At 43.6% G+C, this 20623-nt stretch overlaps 1 protein-coding gene across 8 annotated transcripts in view; it reads left to right on the top strand.

Annotated features, from left to right (window-relative positions):
* pdzd2 (PDZ domain containing 2) overlaps positions 1-20623 on the top strand; it is a 96551-nt gene that overhangs the window by 18516 nt on the left and 57412 nt on the right. For 4 of the 8 annotated variants that reach the window (XM_086206984.1, XM_086206982.1, XM_086206978.1 and 1 more), the window contains exons 2-6: positions 747-1196; positions 3110-3561; positions 4235-4736; positions 10590-10735; positions 12286-12418. In XM_086206984.1, coding sequence (XP_086063110.1) covers positions 1080-1196; positions 3110-3561; positions 4235-4736; positions 10590-10735; positions 12286-12418 — 1350 coding nt within the window. In that variant the 5' untranslated portion in view covers positions 747-1079. Of the gene's footprint in view, positions 1-746; positions 1197-3109; positions 3562-4234; positions 4737-10589; positions 10736-12285; positions 12419-19136; positions 19247-20623 lie in introns of those variants that run through there. The other 4 variants (XM_086206979.1, XM_086206980.1, XM_086206983.1 and 1 more) reach the window with 4 other exon arrangements.

Raw genomic sequence — 20623 nt, 5'->3', positions numbered from 1 at the left:
TGAACTGTAACTGCTTCCTTTCTTTGCTGACGTCACACTTTCTAAGTTTCTTTTCTGAATTTCCACAACACCTTGTTGAGGAAACCTTCTTATACTTCCGAGTAAACCTGTCCCTTATTTTCAAGCCCGTGGTAAACTCAGGCTGTCAGGGCATGCCATGTTTCCCTTCAGTTTGAGTGTACAGGAATAGTAGAGACAGATGCTACCACAAAGCCCAATAGTTTATTTGAAGCCTAGGCTCTACATAGTCATTACAGTGTGGCCTCATGGCTGCCAATGTTTTTGTCTCTATCTGCCACAGATGTGGCTGCACTCAACTCTCTGTCTGTAGTTAAGCATGCAGATGAATGATCAGCTCAGATTTGTCCCACCACATAGGAGGGTTTCATTGTAAATGGGACCCCCTGAAGTATTTTACTGCTGGTGTACCATGTTTCACGTGATTTATAACAAACTGAATTTATTGAACATTACGGTCACATGTCTAAAAAGCACGTCCATATTCTTTCTACAAAGTAATGTCTGTCAGCCCACAAGAGAAAATTTTGAGAAGAATATTTATGTTGCTCTGAAGACATTTGACATGTCAGTTACATTTCGCCATCTACAGTATAATGTTTGTGTCATGACATATTTTAAGTTTTAAGTTTAAATGTAACTATGTTTACTATAAAACATCACTCCATAAATCTTTTTCTCTGCAACAATAACAATAGTAATGTGACTTGCCTTTATGTTATCTTCAGGTAAAGGCCCAGTGCTGACGAAACCACAGCTGACAAATTCTGCAAGTCATCAGGCATCCGCTGCTCTTTCATCTGGAAATCTCTAAGTAGATTTTAACAAATTCTCTGTAATACAGATAGACAGACACACACACACACACACACACACACACACACACACACACACACACACACACACACACACACACACACACACACACACCATACGGTATACATGCTGCAACTGTCTTTTAGAGATGCCATCCACCCACACTGGCTCTTGTACCTCTACTAACTGTTGACAGTATCAAAGTTGGTATTAGTGAAGGATACCAACAGGCACAGGATGAAAGGATGCCCATCACTCAGGACAACGCCCTCAGTATCCTTCCACTTCTCAAGGATTGGCTCAGGGATGAGAGCAGAAGATCACAACAAGACCACAACCTGAATCAGAACACTTATGGCAAGGTACTTTTTCCCCTCCTGTTTCATTCATATGTTAGACTCCAAGAATCCCAGATACATTGGCTTGCAAAAGTCTTCATACCCCTCGAACTTTTCCCACATTTTGTCATGTTACCACCACAAACATAAATATATTTTATTGGATTTTTTTTGAAAGACCAACACAAAGTGGCATTAAATTGTCAAGTACAAAGAAAATTGTACATGATTTCTTTTTTACAAATAAAAAACTGAAAAGTATGGTGCCATCATCATGTTTGACAGTGGGAATAGTGTGTTCAGAGTGATCTGCAATGTTTTCTGCCACACAGCATTTTGCATTTAGTCCAAAAAGTTCAAGTTTGGTCTCATCTGACCAGAGCGCCTTCTTCCATGTTTGCTGTGTCCCCCACATGGCTTCAAGGAAACTGAAAGGGGGACTTCTTATGGTTTTCTTTTAACAATCCAGTCTTAATTCTTGCTTGTGTTGTATGTCGCTTTGTACAATTGTAGAAATGTAGAACAACGGCTTTCTTCTTGCCACTCTTCCATAAAGGCCATATTTGTGCAGTGTATGACCCATTGCTGTCCTGTGGACATCTGACGTGTGGATCTCTGTAGTTTGTCCAGTCACCATGGGCTTCTTGGCTGCATCTCTGATCAGTGCTCTCCTTGTGCAGCCTGTAAGTTTAGGTGGATGGCTGTGTCTTGGTAGGTTTGCAGTTATCCCATACTCTTTCCATTTCCGGATGATGGATTGAACAGTGCTCCATGAGATATTCAAAGCTTGGGAAATCTTTTTATTGCCTAACCCTGCTTTAACCTTCTCCACAACTTTATGCTTGACCTGTCTGGTGTTTCTTGGACGTCATGGTGCTGTTTGCTCCCCAATATTCTCTTAACAAATCTCTTAGGCCTTCACAGATCAGCTGTATTTGCACTGAGATTAGATTACACACAGGTCAATCATTCATTCATTTAGCAATCATCAGGCAACTTCTGAAGGCAAGTGGTTGCACTCAGAGAAAAGGGGGGTGAATACTTATGCATGCCGCACTTAGATTTTTTTTTTATTTGTAAAAATTTTTAAATCATGTATTATTTTCTTTCCACTTCACTGTTGTTTGCCACTTTGTGTTGGTCTTGGACATAAAACTCCAATAAAATACATTTATTTTTGAGGACATAAAGTGACAAAATATGGAAAAGTTCAAGGGATATGAATACTTTTGCAAACCACTGTATGTTGTAACAGAAAACGCAGTCTTGTCTGGGCCCATAACAAGTGCTGCTAAATGACAAGAAAACAATTTTTAAAATGTTTATTTTAGAATCAAGCAAGGGAATACGGTTGAAATCATATTATTTCCATCTTTCATGATAAATTAGAGTGAAAGAGGGACAGATGTATAGAGATTCCTTATTTTATAGATCAACAAGTGTAGTGCCTGCTGCTTGAGGAGTTGTGATGTCATTACAACTACATGTTCCATGTTTGTTGAAAAACACATATTTAACTGATGGGCTTTGGGCTGCAAGTCTCTACCAGGGGAGGAGAATGCCAACATTGAGGTACTTAACATATCTAAAGATATCCCTGCTTCATAAAAACATTTTATCGTATTGTAACTCACTACAAGACAGTTAGTTAAAACCTTGAAAGAAGAACACATGTTCAGTGAGATGGAAATCAAATAAACAATTAAAGCATTGCCCTGTTATTAATATGCACATGTTAGATATAAAAAGTGTAAAACAAATATGTTCACTTCAAATCTATCTGGTATAATGAAGCTGAAAAGGGAAACTGTGCCATCTTTAAGGGTATTACAAGTACATTTAAGTGTAGGAAATTACTTTGTCAACTAAACAATTGCTTCACTAAAGGTTTCCTTGTCATAAATCACTGGCTGCTCTTCCATCACTATTTGTATCAGGAATGCTACAAGAATGGGGAGAGAGATGGAGTTTGCAGTCGTAGCAGTGTGGAGGACTTATCTCAGTGTCTGGCTGCCATCCAGAAGCTGGTGGAGTACATTAAATTCAACTTCATGGAAGATGACAAAGTTCCTTCAGCCTGTCCATCCACCTGCAGGGAGAACCTAGATGTTGAGGTTCATGCTGTGACAATCAATAAACATGAGGGAGATGCTGCTGAGTTTGGCCTCAGTTTTGGTAATATACCTATTTTTGGGGACCCCGATGGAAGAAAGAAAGGAGGGCCAAGAAGGAGGCGGGACCTCAGCCCCATCATGCATGTGGGATGCATCTGGGTGACGGAAGTGAGGAAGAGAAGTCCAGCAGCCCGATGTGGAAGGATCAAATTGAGAGATGAATTACTGTCACTGAATGGACAGCTGATGGTGGGAGTCGATGTCAGTGGAGCCAGGTGAGACCAGTTAAAGGAAAACTGGTACATTCTAAGCACAATTGAAGAAGATTGTTAAAGAAGTAACCTGATTTAAATGGATAATGCAGTGAATTAAAGGATAATTCAACTTGATTTAAATTTGGCATATTTTAAAATGATGCCATTTATCTCTATATGGAAAACAATTTGTGTTTCAGAAAGTATCTGTTTTTCAAAAAAAACAACCCATGATTTATATGAGAGGAATTAGCGGTGTACAGGCCAGTCCATATTTCGATTTCTTGTATGTTAAGCAATTTGACACTGCATGTTGTCCATCCTACATACATTAAACCACATGTGCCTTTCAAAATATAAATGACATTTGTGAAGAGACAATTCATTTACATATGTTTTTTTTTTGACAAAATGAGGCTGATTAAGATTTTGCAAAGCTATTTCCATACACTCTTTGGAAAAGCCAATTAGTTTTTTTGGTTTTAATATCACATCACATCACATAGAAAAATATAGATACTACTTCATAATAAGGGTACATTAAGTAAATTAGTAAATCCAGTAATAACCAGTATAACAGCAACTCCTAATCATTCATATCTATCATTAAATTACTCAGGCCTGTCTTTATGATATGATTGCCTTCATTTGAGGCTTGATTTAAATTATCCCTTAAATATTTTTCTTTCTACAGTTACTTGGCCGACCAATGCTGGAATGGAGGTTGTATTAACCTGATAACTCTGCGGCGAGTTAAGCGAAAGGCTCCTCTCCCTCCCTGTGATGTTGATACCAGTGTCCATACCTTTTTCAGCAGTGACAGCTTTGAGTACCAGCAGAAGAAAAGTGTTTGCTCTGACAGCTTGGCAAACTGCAAACGTATACGCAAGTTTGGTGTCATATCACGTATGTCCTTCAACAGAGACAACAGGGACAGTTCTGACCTAGAGCTTCAAAGCAGTTATAATAATTTCATTTCCCCTATGTGCACTGATGCAGGAGTCAGTCATTCACAGGAAGACTCAGCTCACATCCTTTACACAGATACATCCACAGAGGAAAGCTCTCATGCTTCTCCTTATGTGAGAACCTCTCTACAGCATCTACATAGTGGAGGCACTGCTACCCTGCCTACAAGGAGCAGTCAACACTTGGAATACAAAATGGATTCTTTCAGTGGTCAAGCTTCAAGTCAGGTACGACAGTGTGCTGTTGAGGTGTCTAAACCTAAGATATGAACTAAGCTTGTACCTGTGCTAAATGATGGAAAATTTCTTTTACTGTATAATACTAAAGTGCAATGTGAAGATAGCTGTATAAGTATTTGTATTTTAAAGAAGTAGTTTTACTCCAATACCATATCACCGAACCCATAATTGGCAAAAAATCTGCGCCAGCAAGAAGCTTGCCATGAAAAATAGTGCAAAGTATTATTCTGCACAGTCCCAATTTTACAGAATATGAAATTTGACTGCTCTGCTCCACTACTTCTGCCTGTCTGTTTTTCTATTAGAATTTTTTTTAAAAGAAATAACCATGATTAATGTTCGAGCCCACCCTCCTGGGTGACTCACCCCGAAACTTTTGCCTTAACACGGCTTCAGGAGATAAAAGACCAAGAGGCTATTCTTTAAATCTATGAGTGGTTTATTCACTCTTCATGGCAGAATTACTTGTGCAGCAAAGCCCAGCACTGGAAGAGCTCAGACCAAGCTTCTGTGGAAACCCAGTGAGAGCTGACTTCCTCCTGCCAGGAAACAAAGTTATATTACATTCTTTAAGAAATGGCCCTGATGCTCTGGCATTTGTCCCTGATTTATCAGTTTTGCATAATGACATGTGTTGCCAGATCATGCAGATGTTGTATCAAAATGTTTCGTATCAAACAAGGGTGTAAATCTGTGTGTGTCTGTTTAGGCAAACCAGTCTGTTGGCTACACACAGGAACATGGAGATCTAAGTATAGTTGCGATTACAGGAGGACAAATGGAGAGAACACAACTGGGAGCATTGCTCCTTTGACTCATCTCTATCAGTAACACTAAATTCTCTCACAAAAGTAGTATTTTATCATGCGGTAAAAACAATTCAATGTTGTACCAGCCACAATCACCATTAAGGTATCAGTATCATGTCTGTCAATCCCAAAATTCAGGGCACAGCATCAAGAAGAATTAAGAACATTTAATTTCTCTACTAGAGGTCACCAAATGACATCATAAATTATTTTGCATTGTAAGTATTTTGCATGTAATGGATATTGTATGGTGGAGAAAAGATTAACTTACTTTGGAGACAGACCGAAAGTTAGTGAAAATACCCTAACTATAACAAGACCTACAAATGTACCTTTTTACTGCCATTTTTGGGGGGGGCATTAAATAATTGATAATGAAAAAAAAACTAGACACTCAAAAACTCAAAGCATAATTAATCAAAGAGTTACTCTGAATTTTATTTCTGAAATATATTACTTTTCAAAAAATATCTAATGAAAATGAGCTTCTTTATTATGAATTATATTAAGTTAAATTTATAATAAGTCAAGTACTGTTCTGTATTAGTGCAAATTTACAATAAGCTAACTTATATTTATTGTCATGGAGGCTGGTGTCCCAGGACTTTATGAGCGATTCTAAAAAGAAATAACGTTTCTGCAGATACTGGGAGGCATGGGGAGGGAAATATCCATTGATTACAATAGCTTTACAAGATCCAAACAAAGTGTTTTGCAAAGTTTGCCTAAAGGACTTTGGCATTAGACATGGAGGAGAGTCAGGCATGAGGCTGCATGCTGGCAGCAACAACATAAATCTAATAGCACCACTGTACAGACAAACACACTGGTGTCATCCTTTTTTTAAGCGAGAGGATGACTCAGTGTACAGTAAAATAGCTGCTGCTGAGCTGACCTCCACGTTTTACTATGTGACCCACCAACAATAATACTGATACATTGCTATGCCATGAAATTAAAATCAAAAATGTATTCAGATTCAGCTATAGTGAATCACATAAGATGTGGTTGCACAAAAGCAGAGGCACTAGTCCCAGATGTAATGGCACCCCTCATATTTGACTTCACCCAGCACCTTGGGCCAGTAGACATCTACTTCTCAATTTTGACTGATGCCTCTAATAAAGAGCAATATGAAAACATTCCCCCTCTGCCTAAGATTCTGGACCCCAAGCAAGACATCCAAAACAGGGTTCTGGATTTCTTTGAACAGGCAGATGAGAGCACAGAAGCTCTCACAGACACCTTACATCAGAATTTAACAGAACACAAATTTTGCATCAATAAAGTCTTGGCCCTCTCGGCTGACAATGCAGCTGTGAAAAAGGACAAAAGACACTCTATCTGCCAAAAACTTAAACAACACCACAGCAAGATCCTGCCTGCAAACTACCCAGCTGACATCATCTCCAATGCAATGAAACATGCTATCAATGTGCTGCAAACAGATGTGGAGCTTGTAGTCATTCAATCATTTCAGCTGTTCTGCCAAGAGAGTCGCTGCCCTCAAAGAAATATTGGGATTTGTTGACATGGAATACCTTATCTTGTTGCCTGAAATGCCGGTTGAGCATGCTCCCTGCAATTAACTGACTTGTTAACACCTGGCCAGCTGTGCAGAGCTAATTTTCTTTTTGTTTGGACTTAAGGAGTGCTCCCGTGTCATCTGGGATGTATTTGGGGGTAATGAGCATGGTGAAAAAAGAAACAACTGTAGCAAGCTGGAGGCCAATCTCTCCTTCTTGCCAAACACACAGTCTCACCTAAGTTGACTGTGTGCGCTGGTGAACAGCGTCTTAACAAACTCTAGCAGCACAAATAAGATGCTTTCTTTGGAGAAAGAGTCGACTGCATCTTCACCTCTTCCTTTGCTGTTAAAGTTAACGGACTGTGTAGAGACTTTATCGGGTTCTATGATATCACGGAGCAATATCTTGAGAAATGGTTCGGATTCTCTGAAATAGGGCACCATCCAGTGTTTTAAACAAGGAAAAACAGCTGTATCCCCCCCTTCAGATGGGCAGAATCTTGACATGGATGAGCTTTACAATGAGAGCTATGCTCTGAAAGAGGCCTTGCCTCACCTGTAGACAAACAGTCGCCCTGTGTGGTGAGTTTTTGGCTCAAGCACTGAAGAGCAGGGCTGCGTTTCCAAACTGCTGTCCTTTGTCCTGAGCATCCCTGTGAGCAACTTTTACCCAGAGTGAGTGTTTTCCATCATGAAAGGTGCCTGGACTGATGTGAGAAACAAATGCTTTATTAGCCTGGGCTTCTGCGAAATCAAAGTGAAAATGGATTAAAGAATTATACAAACTTATACTGGGAAATACGAGAGTGCTGGCATGGGCCCCCACAATCCAGTCTGCCCAAGAGGTAGCTAAAGTAAATTTAAACTTTTGTTAATGTTATGTTTGGCACACTTAGATTAGATGAAGAGAGCTCAAGTTGCAGCTGCAGGACAGGGACACTGCAGGCAGCCATCAGAGGGAATGATTGGTCACTTGTGTTGCACAGATACGGACGGTCTAACACTGTTATATAAGCCATAAATGCGTTGGTTTTCCTTAATGTCAGAATTTATGGATAGTATAGTGTTAAGTAAGAGTAAATGTCTTCAGTTTGACCCTTAAGGTCCCTTGTGGCCATTGATGTCACATCTGGACTCTGGGTTTCAGAGTTGTTATTGTCACACATGAGTCATTGACTCATCCAGTATTCATGTTGCTCTTTAAAGAGTTGCTCACCCAATATGTGTTCTTGTGATGCATTAGATCCAGTTGGATCCAAGTTTGAATGAGTGTTAACCTGTGAGGGGAATTAACTCAGTACAGCATAGTAAATGGGTGATTGGTCAAAGGCTACGTCCTCTGCTCAGTGATGGTTTTTCACATGTAATCCCTTTAAAACCATCTGCCCTCTCTGACCAATGACCATGTGTACATTGTTCTTCTTCTTTTCCTTAAGATGTATTTGGAAAGCAGAGCCTTGTCCTAAGTAATTGGCTCCAGTGTGTTAGGCCATTTGCGTATGGGGTGGATATTTTGTTTCCCAGCTGCATTGGACTGCTGCAAGTTTTTTGTGAACATACTTCTGCCTCAGCATGCTACTAGGTTTAAGTGAATGGGGATGTGTAATTTGTTGAAGATCCTCATGAGTTCTCAGATATTCCTTTCACTACAATAAAGCACTTAAAACCCATGTGTACCTAAGTAAGCCTTCGTCAAGACAGTGAAGAGATCCAGAGCAGAAAAAAAGGAACAGACAAAGTTGACCAACATAATACTTTCTTATGTAGCAGGAATATAAGAGAAACTCTTGATGATCTTCAAAAAAAACCACCACATTCCCAGTAACAGGCTGAGGCAGAAGTTCCTCCACAGTAAGGGAAAAAAAACATAAACACAACCAAAGCAATGTCATTTATACTGTCTAGTGCCGCTATGATTAATTTACACATTTGGAAAAACAAAATAACTGATACAAAAATGGACAGCACAACACAGGACAGCCTGCTCCTCAGGTCAAACTTCTATTGTAATATAGATAAAACGAAGCAGAGGGGAGAACATTAGGGCAGAATAAGAGACTCAAGGAACAGGGCAGACAAGGACCAATAAACTGACAAGACACAGGGGAGACTAAAATGTGGAAAACACAAAGACACAATATATAAAGCTGACAGACCCATGAGGGAAATGATGATAATATAAAACAGAAACTGGGGTTCAAGCAAAGTAAAAATCAGAAAAAACTCAGGCAAACACTAAACAGCAATACTACTAGGAACACTAACGTACACACTAAAAACTATTTGTGCATAAGTAAACACAACATGGTCCTTAAGATACCATGACAGTACATTTCTCTTGCTGTACACACGTTGATGTGCAGCAGCACATACTGTATATGCAAAAAAATCCCAAATAAATCATTTCAACATGGCAGAATGCAAAAATCATATTTATTCCACCTTAGGGATTTAAGGTGGATTCCTGCTGCTCCCTAGATGGTTTGCATACTTTTAAGATGTGCAGCGATCCTAAAGCACATTTGATGGATGTGTCTCCACATCAATGGAAGATGCAACACATGTAATCACAAGGCACAACAACTTCCTTGACAAATTAAATCTGCAAGGATTGCCATGTTACAGTAGGATTTATTTCTAAATTGTGTTTTGTGTGCAGGTGCTCTTGTTTCTTTAATCATTTATTCTGAAAGATTAAAGAGGCAGGGTTCAGTGTTTGTAACCTTTTCATGTGCTTATTAACATCCCTACATAGGTCTTGTAGGACATTTAACCAGCAAATATTTGCAGTTATATACTTGACAGGTTGGATCAACCTCAAGTTCAAAGGAAACTCTCTTTGGAAAGAAGAGGTTAACATTAATTTTCTCATTTATTTTCGACTGACAGACCAATGAGGGACAACTTGTTTCCTCGTCAACATCCTCAAAATAATTTATATTCTCAAAATCACCAGATCTAATACCTGAAAAGCAATATGCAAAGGTGACTCAAGTGGAGTTGCTGATGTCACTGTGAAAATGTGTTAAATGTGTGCTAATCAAAAACCCACCTTTGATAAATTTATAGCATACTCAGACTATGTCTACTGTGTGTGACGCGAATGTGAATTTCGCGTTCGTCCTGCATGGCTGACTGTGACTGACATGGACAATACAAGCATTGAGAAATCAAGAAATACTTTTAAATAACTGACTAAATAAAATGATTCACACTTTTTATTAAAATTACACAATTTGTACATATATGCTATTACTTCCTAATGCTGTACATTGACACAGACTTAACACAGAAGACAAAGAGCACAAACAACCGCCTGTCAATTTCCCACACCATCCTACCCTCAATCGTGAACAAGATCCTGAGACACTAAAATTCGATAAATGTTCGATATATTTTTGTGAAATATCTAATAGTTTTTATGTACATATATGTTATTCAAATAACCATCCTTGTACCTCTGTCCAGTTTTATATAAATTCTGATTTTTGTGCTCTTTTGCAGTCCAGAGAATGCAGCCACATCTGGAAGATGCACCTGGTAAAGGGTCAAGAGGGTCTGGGCATACAGATAACTGGGGGTCGTGGTTCCAAGCGCTCTCCTCATGGGATTAATATTGCGTATGTTGAAGATGGAGGAGCTATTCACAGGTACAGTTAATGTACTTGCTAGGGTTTTTTGCTTGATTTTTTTTATCTACTGTATTGATCTCTTTTCATTATGGAACAAGGAGCTCAATACAATGTAAAATTTGTACTATATGTTCATCAGTATGGTACATTATAGTTTTTCCCCCAAAAAACAGTGCTATAAATATTTCAAATTGAAAGTCTTTCAACCAAGAACAGAGATTACTTTTGCTATGATGGACATATGATAGCTAAAAAAAACGTACCTTTTTTGGAAATACTAGTGTAATGCCTTTTGTTTTGATGTTAGGGTCATGGCTTCATATATTACATATCATAATGTGATTCTTTCATTCATACTTAGTGCACAACTTTTTTTGAACTGCATTGATTATGACGCATTCATAATGCTCTACACTCATAAACACATATAATCTGATCATATAATCGTGTTACATTACATCAACAGTTACAAAACATTATTATATGGCTTATAATGCATGAGAAAGTCCAAGTGTTCAAGGTCAAATATTTATTAATAGTTATAATCTAGAGTGAACTGGTATATTTATAATGCATTTTAAGTACACCCTCATAAATCAATGGAAGTAACTACTAATAATATAAAATAATAGGCTATGTCGTATCATGAGTTATCATTGTAGGTGTTAAGTAAAGTGGGACAAATATCGATGCATCTTTAATAATTCATGCTTCATTATAACACTTCATTGTAAGTCCTGGGTAGAATATGGATTCAAAGGAATTAATGCTCTACTGTGTTATGATACATTAATGCAGAAAATTACAATAAAATGTCTCTTGTTATTTTGAGCAAAGTTGCTCAGAGCATGATCTTCCAGCATGATCACCTCCAACCTATATGGAGGTGATGCCTTCCAATCAGTAACAATGTGTGCCGAGGTCAGGGAACTTCAACTATGAGGCTGCAAAGACATGTTTTTTAGTGGACACAACCATAATGAATTAAGTACCTGGAAAAAAGTAAAGATATAGAGAAGCAAATTGGAAACCAGTGTGTGAATGGGTGAATGAGATGACACTGTAAAGCACTTTGAGTGCCATTTACTTTGAAGTAAAGAACAAGAAGCACGAAGGAAATGTACAGCATGAGCAGAGTGGGCAAATATAATGATATCATTTGTGTTAACATGAGAACAGTGTAACTTGAAGCACGAATATCCAGCTTCTATGCCTCTCTCTTAATTTGAATTTATGAGAAGGGTTCTGTAGGACAACTGATTTATGCTGTATGATGTTTGCACTAACCACATGCACTAGTGCACTTTGCTTTGTTTTTAGAAGCAAATGAAAGTGCAGATTTACCATGTGATAGCAATAAATGCATTAATACATTTTCATATTTTCTATTGGAAAATGATAAATAAACAGCCTTGATTGTGGTATGAGTCTCTGAAAGCTAGTTCTATTTCTGATAATTCTGTATAAGGTTAGATATCTGAAAAGAGTTGTTTGGTAGTTTGGCTTTAGTTTCGTGTGTGTGTGTGTGTGTGTGTGTGTGTGTGTGTGTGTGTGTGTGTGTCTTTTAGGGATGGTCGACTTCAAGCTGGTGATGAGTTGCTGATGATAAATGGCCAATCACTAGTGGGTCTCACTCACCAGGAGGCTGTTACTATCCTTCGTTCGACGACTGGTCTGGTCCAGTTGGTGGTAGCTAGCAGGGTAAGTGCATTGACAACACACAGAAAACCATTTTTAATGTGAAAAAAAGAAGTACAAGATAACAGAGAACAAGCGTGACACTGAGAAGACCATAAAGGCAGGGGGTGGAAGAAATTATGGCAGATGCCTTCAAAGGCATGCATATCATTGGTGTGAAACCAGCAGCCACGTGCATAGGGCTCAGGGTTGAAGCTTGGATCCCAGATTGTATGAAGTTGGGTCTCAGGTTTCCCCAGCTTCAAATGAACTATCCACCAGAGCAGCGGGGTACCCTGTGCCAGTCCCCCTGTCACCAATCCTGCACAGTCATCAAGAGTGAGGGCTCCCACAGCAGACCCTTGGATTTGATGGGAAAATAGAGAATTCTTTTGTTTTGTTTTGTTGTTCTGAAAGTTTTTCCACTGATCAATCATAATTGATTTTTTGATTTCCAGTTTAAGGGGCAGCACGGTGGTGCAGTGGTTAGCAAGAAGGTTCCCGGTTTGATCCCCAGCTCGAGCAAGGGGTCTTTTTGTATGGAGTTTGCATGTTCTCCCTGAGCCTGCATGGGTTCACACCGGGTACTCCAGCTTTCTCAAGAGGGGACTAGGTTAATGGTCGTCGTTGTCCTCGTTGTCCTCCACATATTCAGTTGGTCCAAGTCGTGGGGGCAGCAGCCTCAGCAAGGAAGCCCAGACTGTCCTCTCCCAAGCCACTTCCACCAGCTCTTCCTGGAGAATCCCAAGGCAATCCCAGGCCAGCCAAGAGATATAATCCCTCCAGCCTGTCCTGGGTCGGCCCCGAGGCCTCCTTCCAGTCGGACATGCCTCGAACACCTCCTGAGGGAGGCTCCCCGGAGGAGCAGCAGCTCTACTCTGAGTCCCTCCCGAATGACTGAGCTTCTCACCCTATCTCTATCCTAAGGGAGAGCTCAGCCACCCTGCAGAGGAAACTCATTTTAGCCACTAATCAAGAGCCTCGCCTTTTGGCTAAGCTCCCTCTTCACCACAACGGACTGGTTTAGCACCCGCATCACTGTGGATGCCGCCCCAATTCGCTTATCAATCTCCTGCTCCATCCTACCACCACTCTTGAACAAAACCCCGAAATGCTTAAACTCCTCCACCTGAGGCAGGACCTCCCCCCTGACCTGGAGTGGACAGGCCAACCATCCGGCTGAGGCTGACTTGGAGGTGTTGATTCTCATCCAAGCCGCTTCTCATTCGGCTGTTAACTGTCCCAGCAAGAGCTGGAGGTCGTAGCTTGATGGAGCTAAGAGGACCACATCATCCGACATCCTCCCGCCACCAAACCCGACCCCCTCCACCACCTGGCTGTTCCTAGAAATTCTGTCCATAAAATTTATGGACAGAATCTGCGTCAAAAGGCAGCCCTGGCAGAGTCCAACCCTCACCAGGAACAAGTCTGACTTACTGCTGGCAGAGCAAACCAGACTCTCACTCCTCGGGTAGAAAGACTGATCGGCCCTTTGTAAGAGGCAGTCCCATCCCATACTCCCGGAGTACCCCACACAGGGTGCTCCTGGGAACACGAGTTACTCAGTGTTGTGTTCGGTCATTGTCGTAATCGCAGTTGTAGTCATTGTCTTTGTCGCTGTCATTTGCTGTCGTTGTCGTCGTCATAGTTTGTCAAGTCAAGCCTCCTGCCTCACGTCAAGCCTCCTGCCTCACGTCACGTCTCCTGCCTCACGCCACATCTCCAGCCTCACGCCACGTCTCCAGCCTCAAGCCACGTCTCCAGCCTCACGCCACGTCTCCAGCCTCACGCCACGACTCCAGCCTTTGCCCTCACGCCACGACTCCAGCCTTCGCCCTCACGCCACGACTCCAGCCTTCACCCTCACCCCACGACTCTAGCCTTCGCCCTCACGCCACGTCTACAGCTGTCAAGTTCCCCCGTCTCCCGTTCCCCTCTCTCAATAAACCTCTTTTGTGCACCGCCCTCACTGTCTGCAATTGGGTCTCCATCATCCTCAACCCTCAATTCTTGACAGAATGACCCAACCAACGAAGACCCAGCACACTACCCCCCTCCCAAAGAAGATGTCCCTATTCCAGTACGTTGCCTACATGGCACAGTTGACTGAGGAGAGAGAGTCACAGTATTTGGAGGACTTCAGGGGCACCCGGCCGGCCTGCGGGGGTCCTCGCTTGTTGCAGCGAGCCCGCAGGTCGGCTCGGCCTCCATCCGGGAGGCCCAGGAGCTCCCAGCCCCACTGAGATGAAAAGGCTGGCTGCCTTCGTGCTCCTAGGCAGCCAGGTCCAGCCCTCATCCCAAGCCCAGCAGCTGCTACACCTTCTCCGCCGCCACGGGTCCTGGCGGGCGTCATCCCTGTTCCGGCGCCGAGTATCCTGGCTGGCTCAACTCCTGTTCCGCCACCGAGGGTCCTGGCGGGCGTCACCCCTGTTCCGGCGCCGAGGATCCTGGCTGGCTCAACTCCTGTTCAGCCACCGAGGGTTCTGGCGGGCTCCATCCCCATTGCAGCGGCTGCTTCGCCTTCTCTGCCGCCATGGTTCCTGGCGGGCGTCACTCCTGTTCCGGCGCTGAGGGTCCTGGCTGGCGCCTCTCCTGTTCCCGCTCCGAGGGCCCGAGTGGACACTTCTCCTGTTCCTGCCACGAGGGTCCGGGCGGATGCCTCTCTTGCTCCTGCCACGAGGGTCCGGGCGGACGCCTCTTTTGCTCCTGCCACGAGGGTCCCGGCCCCCCCCTGACTCTCCATGGTCTGCGCGGCCTCCTGGCTGCCCCCCTGACTCTCCGGAGTCTCTGCGGCCTCCTGGCCACCCCCTTATTCTCTGTGATCTCTGCAGCCCCCTGGCCGCCCCCCTGATTCTCTGTGGTCTCCGCGGCCCCCTGGCCGCCCCCCCTGACACTGTGTGGTGGTTCTGCCCACGGGTGTGGTGAGTGAGTGGGTTTTGTTTTGTTTGTTTTTTTTTCACTGTGTTCTTGCCCTTTCCCGCCTCCTGGCCACCCTCCACCCACCCTGGTGTTGTTTGTTTTTGGGCTGTCTGGGAGCCAGCCCTGGGGGGGGGGGGGGGGGGGGTACTGTCACGATACCTGTCTCGTGTTTCCTGTTTTATTTTGTAGTCATGTCCTATCTTCCCTCCTGTGATTACCTTATGTGTCTCACCTGGGTGATTGCACCACCCGTGTCTTGTTTCCCCTCTTGTATTTAACCTGTGTGTTTCCTCAGTTACGTGTTGGGTCATTGTCGTAATCGTAGTTGTAGTAGTCATTGTCGTAATCGTAGTTGTAGTAGTCACTGTCGTAATCGCAGTTGTAGTCATTGTATTTGTCGCTGTCATTTGCTGTCATTGTCGTCGTCATAGTTTGTCAAGTCAAGCCTCCTGCCTCACGTCAAGCCTCCTGCCTCACGCCACGTCTCCTGCCTCACGCCACGTCTCCAGCCTCACACCACGACTCCAGCCTTCGCCCTCACGCCACAACTCCAGCCTTCACCCTCACGCCACAACTCCAGCCTTTGCCCTCATGCCACGTCTACAGCTGTCAAGTTCCCCCATCTCCCGTTACCCCCTCTCAATAAACCGCTTTTGTGCACCGCCCTCACTGTCTGCAATTGGGTCTCCATCATCCTCAACCCTCAATTCTTGATAGGGACCACCATATCGGTCTGCAACTCCAATGGCACTGCCGCCGATGTCCACGCAATTTTGCAGAGATGTGTCAATCGAGACAGCCCCACAACATCCAGAGCCTGGAGATACACAGGGCGGATCTCATCCACCGCTGGAGCTTTGCCACTGCGGAGTTACTGCTGCAGCACCATCTGCCCCGGAGATTGGATGACCCCCCACCCCCACCCCCCAAGTACCCCCCCAACTCTGTTTCCTCCATGGAATACGTGTTGGTGGCATTGAGGAGTTCCTCAAAGTATTCCTTCCACCGCCCAATTATCTCCCCTGTTGACATCAGTAGCTTCCTTTCCCCAATGTAAACAGTGTGGCCAAGTTGCCTTCCCCTGAGGCGATGGACAGTTTGCCAGAACCTTTTCGGAGCCAACCGATAGTCATTCTCCATGGCCTCACCGAACTCCTCCCATGTTTTTGCCTTGTCCACTGCCATGGCTGCACACCTCTTGGCTTGCCAGTACTGGTCAGCTGCCACTGGAGACCAACAGGCCAACCATGCCTTGTAAGCCTCGTTCTTCAGCCTGACGGCTTCCCTCACCTCTGGTGTCCACCAGTGTGTTTGGGGATTACCACCTAGACTGGCCCCAGCAGCCTGATGGCCGCAGCTCACAGCAGCCGCCTCAACAATGGCAGAGCAGAACAAGCCCATTTGGACTCAATGCCCCCCACTGACCCTGGGATGTGGTCAAAGCTCTGCCGGAGGTGGGAGCTGAAGATCATCCTGACAGGTTCTTCTGCCAGGCGTTCCCAGCAAACCCTCACTACTCATTTGGGCCTACCAGGTCTGCGCGGCATCTTCCCCTGCCACCTTATCCCACTCACCACAATATGGTAATCAGTTGACAGCTCTGTTCCTCTCTTCACCCGAGTGTCCAGAACATATGGTTGCAGGTCAGATGATACAACTATGAAATCGATCATAGACTTACGACCTAGGATGTTCTGGTGCCACATGCACTGATGGACATCCTTATGTTCAAACATGGTGTTAGTTATGGACAAACTGCGTCACAGAAGTCCAATAAATGCACACCACTCGGGTTCAGGTTGGGCCTGCCATTCCTCCCAATCACACCCCTCCAGGTCACGCTGTGATTTCTCACGTGAGCATTGAAGTTCCCCAGTAGGACAATGTAGTCCCCAGTCAGGGCGCCTTCCAGCACCCTTCCCGGGGACTCCAAAAAAGGTGGGTATTCTGAACTGCTGTTCAGCGCATAAGCACAGACAACAGTCAGGACCCATTCCCCAAGCCAAAGGCGCAGGGAAGCAACCCTTTCGTCCACCGGGGTAAACCCCAACGTACAGGCAGAGAGTCTGGGGGCTATCAAAAAGCTCAGCCCGGCCCTCTGCCCCTCACCTGGATTAACTCCACTGAAGGAGAGTGTCCAACACTCTCAAGGACTTGGGTGCCAGACTTGGAGATGTGTCAAGATGAAGCTGACTATATCTAGCCGGTAACGCTCAACCTCTTCCACCAGCTCCGGCTCCTTCCCCGCCAGAGAGGTGACGTTCCATGTCCCAAAAGCTAGCTTCCATGTCTGGGGGATAAGATAGCCAAGGCCCCCGCCTTGGTCTGTTGCCCAAACCACAAAGCACCGGACCTTTCAGGTTCCTCCTGCAGCTGGTGGGTCCATGGGGGGACAAATCGGTGTAGCCATTTCCAGCTGGGCCCGGCCGGACCCCATAGGCTCAGGCCAAACCACAAGGCGCTCCCCAACGGGCCCCTACCCTACCCTAGGTTCATGAAAATGGATGGATGGATGTATTTCCAGTTTAAGAGATTTGTTCTGATGGCAACAGAGAAAGCTATTTTTGTATTTATGTCGACTGTTTATTTTTAAGGTGTGTTCTTGAAGGAAGAGCTGCTGGGATAGAGGGATTCCTTTGTTCAGGACAGGGAAGAGTTAAAGAGATCCAGCCAGAGAGCATAAAAATAATTGCATCACACTCAAACCTTTCTGAACAAATGTCAATGGTTGTGAATCTCGTTTTATACAATTTATACTGTGTGATGTATGATTTTGTGTTGAAGTAGTCACATGTTTCTATTTTTTATAAGTGTGAAGATTTTTTTTCTTTCAAGATGTCGGTTTAAGGTTAAGATGGTTTAATGGTTTAATAGTATTTCCAGGTTGCTTCGGAACTCTTATGATTTGGTCTGATGATGATATGACTTTGTCCAATTTGACGTTTGTTAATTTTAATTTCTAAGTCCAAAAACACATTTGATTATTTGGGCATTTCAAATGGATTTTTACTGGGTGCTGGAGTGGAATCTAAGATCTTGCTTACTTCCCACCAGGCTGTCAGAGCTTTAGATATTGTGTTTAAAGCAGGGATGATGTTTGATAGTTGTATTTAAAAACGGGAGATGTGAGAGTTTGTTTTTACAAAATGACTGTTTCAGGTAAATCCATGAGATGTTGTGGTGACTGTGATGAATCCATTTAGTGATGTATTTTATTTCAATTAGGAGAGACACTGCGGGGAATGAAAGGCATTTGTTGCAACAGAAAGACGTTGAAGTTATTTTTGACTCGGATCTCACAAGATCACCATCCCAGAGCAGCTGCAAGATAGATCCCCCTGGAGTCAAGACACTGGTGGTGATGGTATTGTAGGATGAAGGTGGAAAGATTTAAATCAGATGAATGGACAGGTGACCCAGAAAGACTGAGGGGAGATGGGTGGATATGGCAGCAGCAACTAGACTGATCAGGAGATACATATTTAAAAGAACAGAAGAAAGGATAAAAAATTAATCTTTTCTTTCCTGAATATTTCCTAGTAGTGATCCCTTAGGGACTAGTGCAAAACACAGGAAATAGCAACATTTTGAAAGTAACTATTGTCAAGCTCCTTTTTAAGAGCTGGGACACTTTGACTGACTCATTGGGAGTGAACTGGAGAGTTTTGGAGACATATGAGGAGGTTAAAGTTGAGCTGACTCCCATCTGAAACCTTTAGAAAGACCAGTGGGCAAATGATCTACAAAAACAGTCAGAATGAAAGGAAAGTTCTGATGCCTTTGCAGGGACATTTACTGGAGTGAAGGGTTGTTTTTTTTTTAGAAAATCTTCCCACATGAACAATTCTTCAGGGGGTGACACCCGCGATGACATCCTGATTGATGATGGGCATCTTTGCAGTTGCTGAAAATGTAAAGAAATATGCACCTGGGGTGAGTGTGAACACTATTGTTGAAATAATGCGTACTGGCTGATTGATGTGGAAGAGCACCTCCTGGCTACAGCTGTTGGCTATCTTGCTGGAGGCAGTGTATTTAATTTCTGGTGAGGCTGACACATGATTTTTTTTTCAAATGACAGAAGTGAGGGGCAGAGGGCTTTCGAAAGACTTGCGTTGCCACAAGTGGTGCATGACACTGGATGAGAACCACCTCATGACCAGTAGTTCGGTGCCCAGACCTCAAATTTGTCATAGTAGTTCGATTGAGAGACATGGAGTGCAGCTTTGTTGGGAAAACTGTTGTGAGACTGATAAGAGATTTCTGTATCTTGTGGAAGTCTGCATGAGTGCATGATCAGGTGAAGGGTCAGGGGGTTGATTCGAGGGAAAACTACTTTGTTGAGATGGTCCTGTGCTTGGCCTGAGGTGCTGAGTGATGAATTTTCTTATAATGTTTACAACCAACTTGAGGAACAAGAGTTGTGGTGGTGCTGCAGACTACCTCAACCAGATCGAGAAACTGAGAAAGCTCTAGCACTGGAGCTGGAATGACGCCATTGACTTTAAGGAAGTCGACAACATCCTCACCAGATCTTGACAATGGGCCGCTAATGATGTAGAAGCAGAATCGTGGTGTCAGGCTTAAACAGCCCCATTTCTGAGTTGGAAATTTTTGAGAAAGATGACAGCCCAAAAAGTAGAAACCAGATGATAGAAACTTAATTTGGAAAGTCATTTAAGTCAAGTCAAGTCAAGTCAGTTTTATTTGTATAGCGCCAAATCACAACAAAAGTTAGCTCATGACACTTTACAAGTAGAGCAGGTCTAGTACCACACTCCTTCAATGAATTTACACCGAACAATTCTCCATGAGCAAGCACATCCTGCAACAGTGGTGACGAAAACCTTCCTTTTAACAGCCAGGAACGTCGGGCAGATCCAGGCTCAATGGGGATGGCCTTCTGCTTTGATCAGTTGGGGGGAAGAGAGCAGGAGAGCGAGGCAGAGACAAAGACAGTTAATGGAGGACAACAAAAATACAGAAGGAAAGAGAGGGACAGAGATAAAGAGAAAGGGTAAGAGACAGATGGACAGACAGGGACGTGAGCAGGTGGTGCTACGGGTTGCAGCTTGAGCCTCTGAGGTCTGTAGCCTCCTCCAGCAGCTTCATAGCGATGTTACGTAAATGAAAGAAAGCAGTCCTAGAAATTTGCTTAATGTGAGAGATTAAGGGCAGATCCTGATCAAAGAGAACTCCTAGGTTCCTTACGGTAGTGCTGGGGGCCAAGGCAATGCCAACCAGGGTACCTGTCTCATTAGATAGTGTGTCTCTAAGGTGTTTGAGCCCAGCACAATAACTTCAGGTTTG

The sequence above is a fragment of the Aulostomus chinensis genome, chromosome 6, assembly GCF_037954235.1.
Source record: "Aulostomus chinensis isolate RoL2024-O1b breed Wild chromosome 6, RoL_Achi_v1.0, whole genome shotgun sequence".
Lineage (NCBI taxonomy): Eukaryota > Metazoa > Chordata > Actinopteri > Syngnathiformes > Aulostomidae > Aulostomus > Aulostomus chinensis.
Note: the sequence above shows the minus strand (reverse complement) of the source record. Positions and strands in the feature narration are given on the sequence as shown.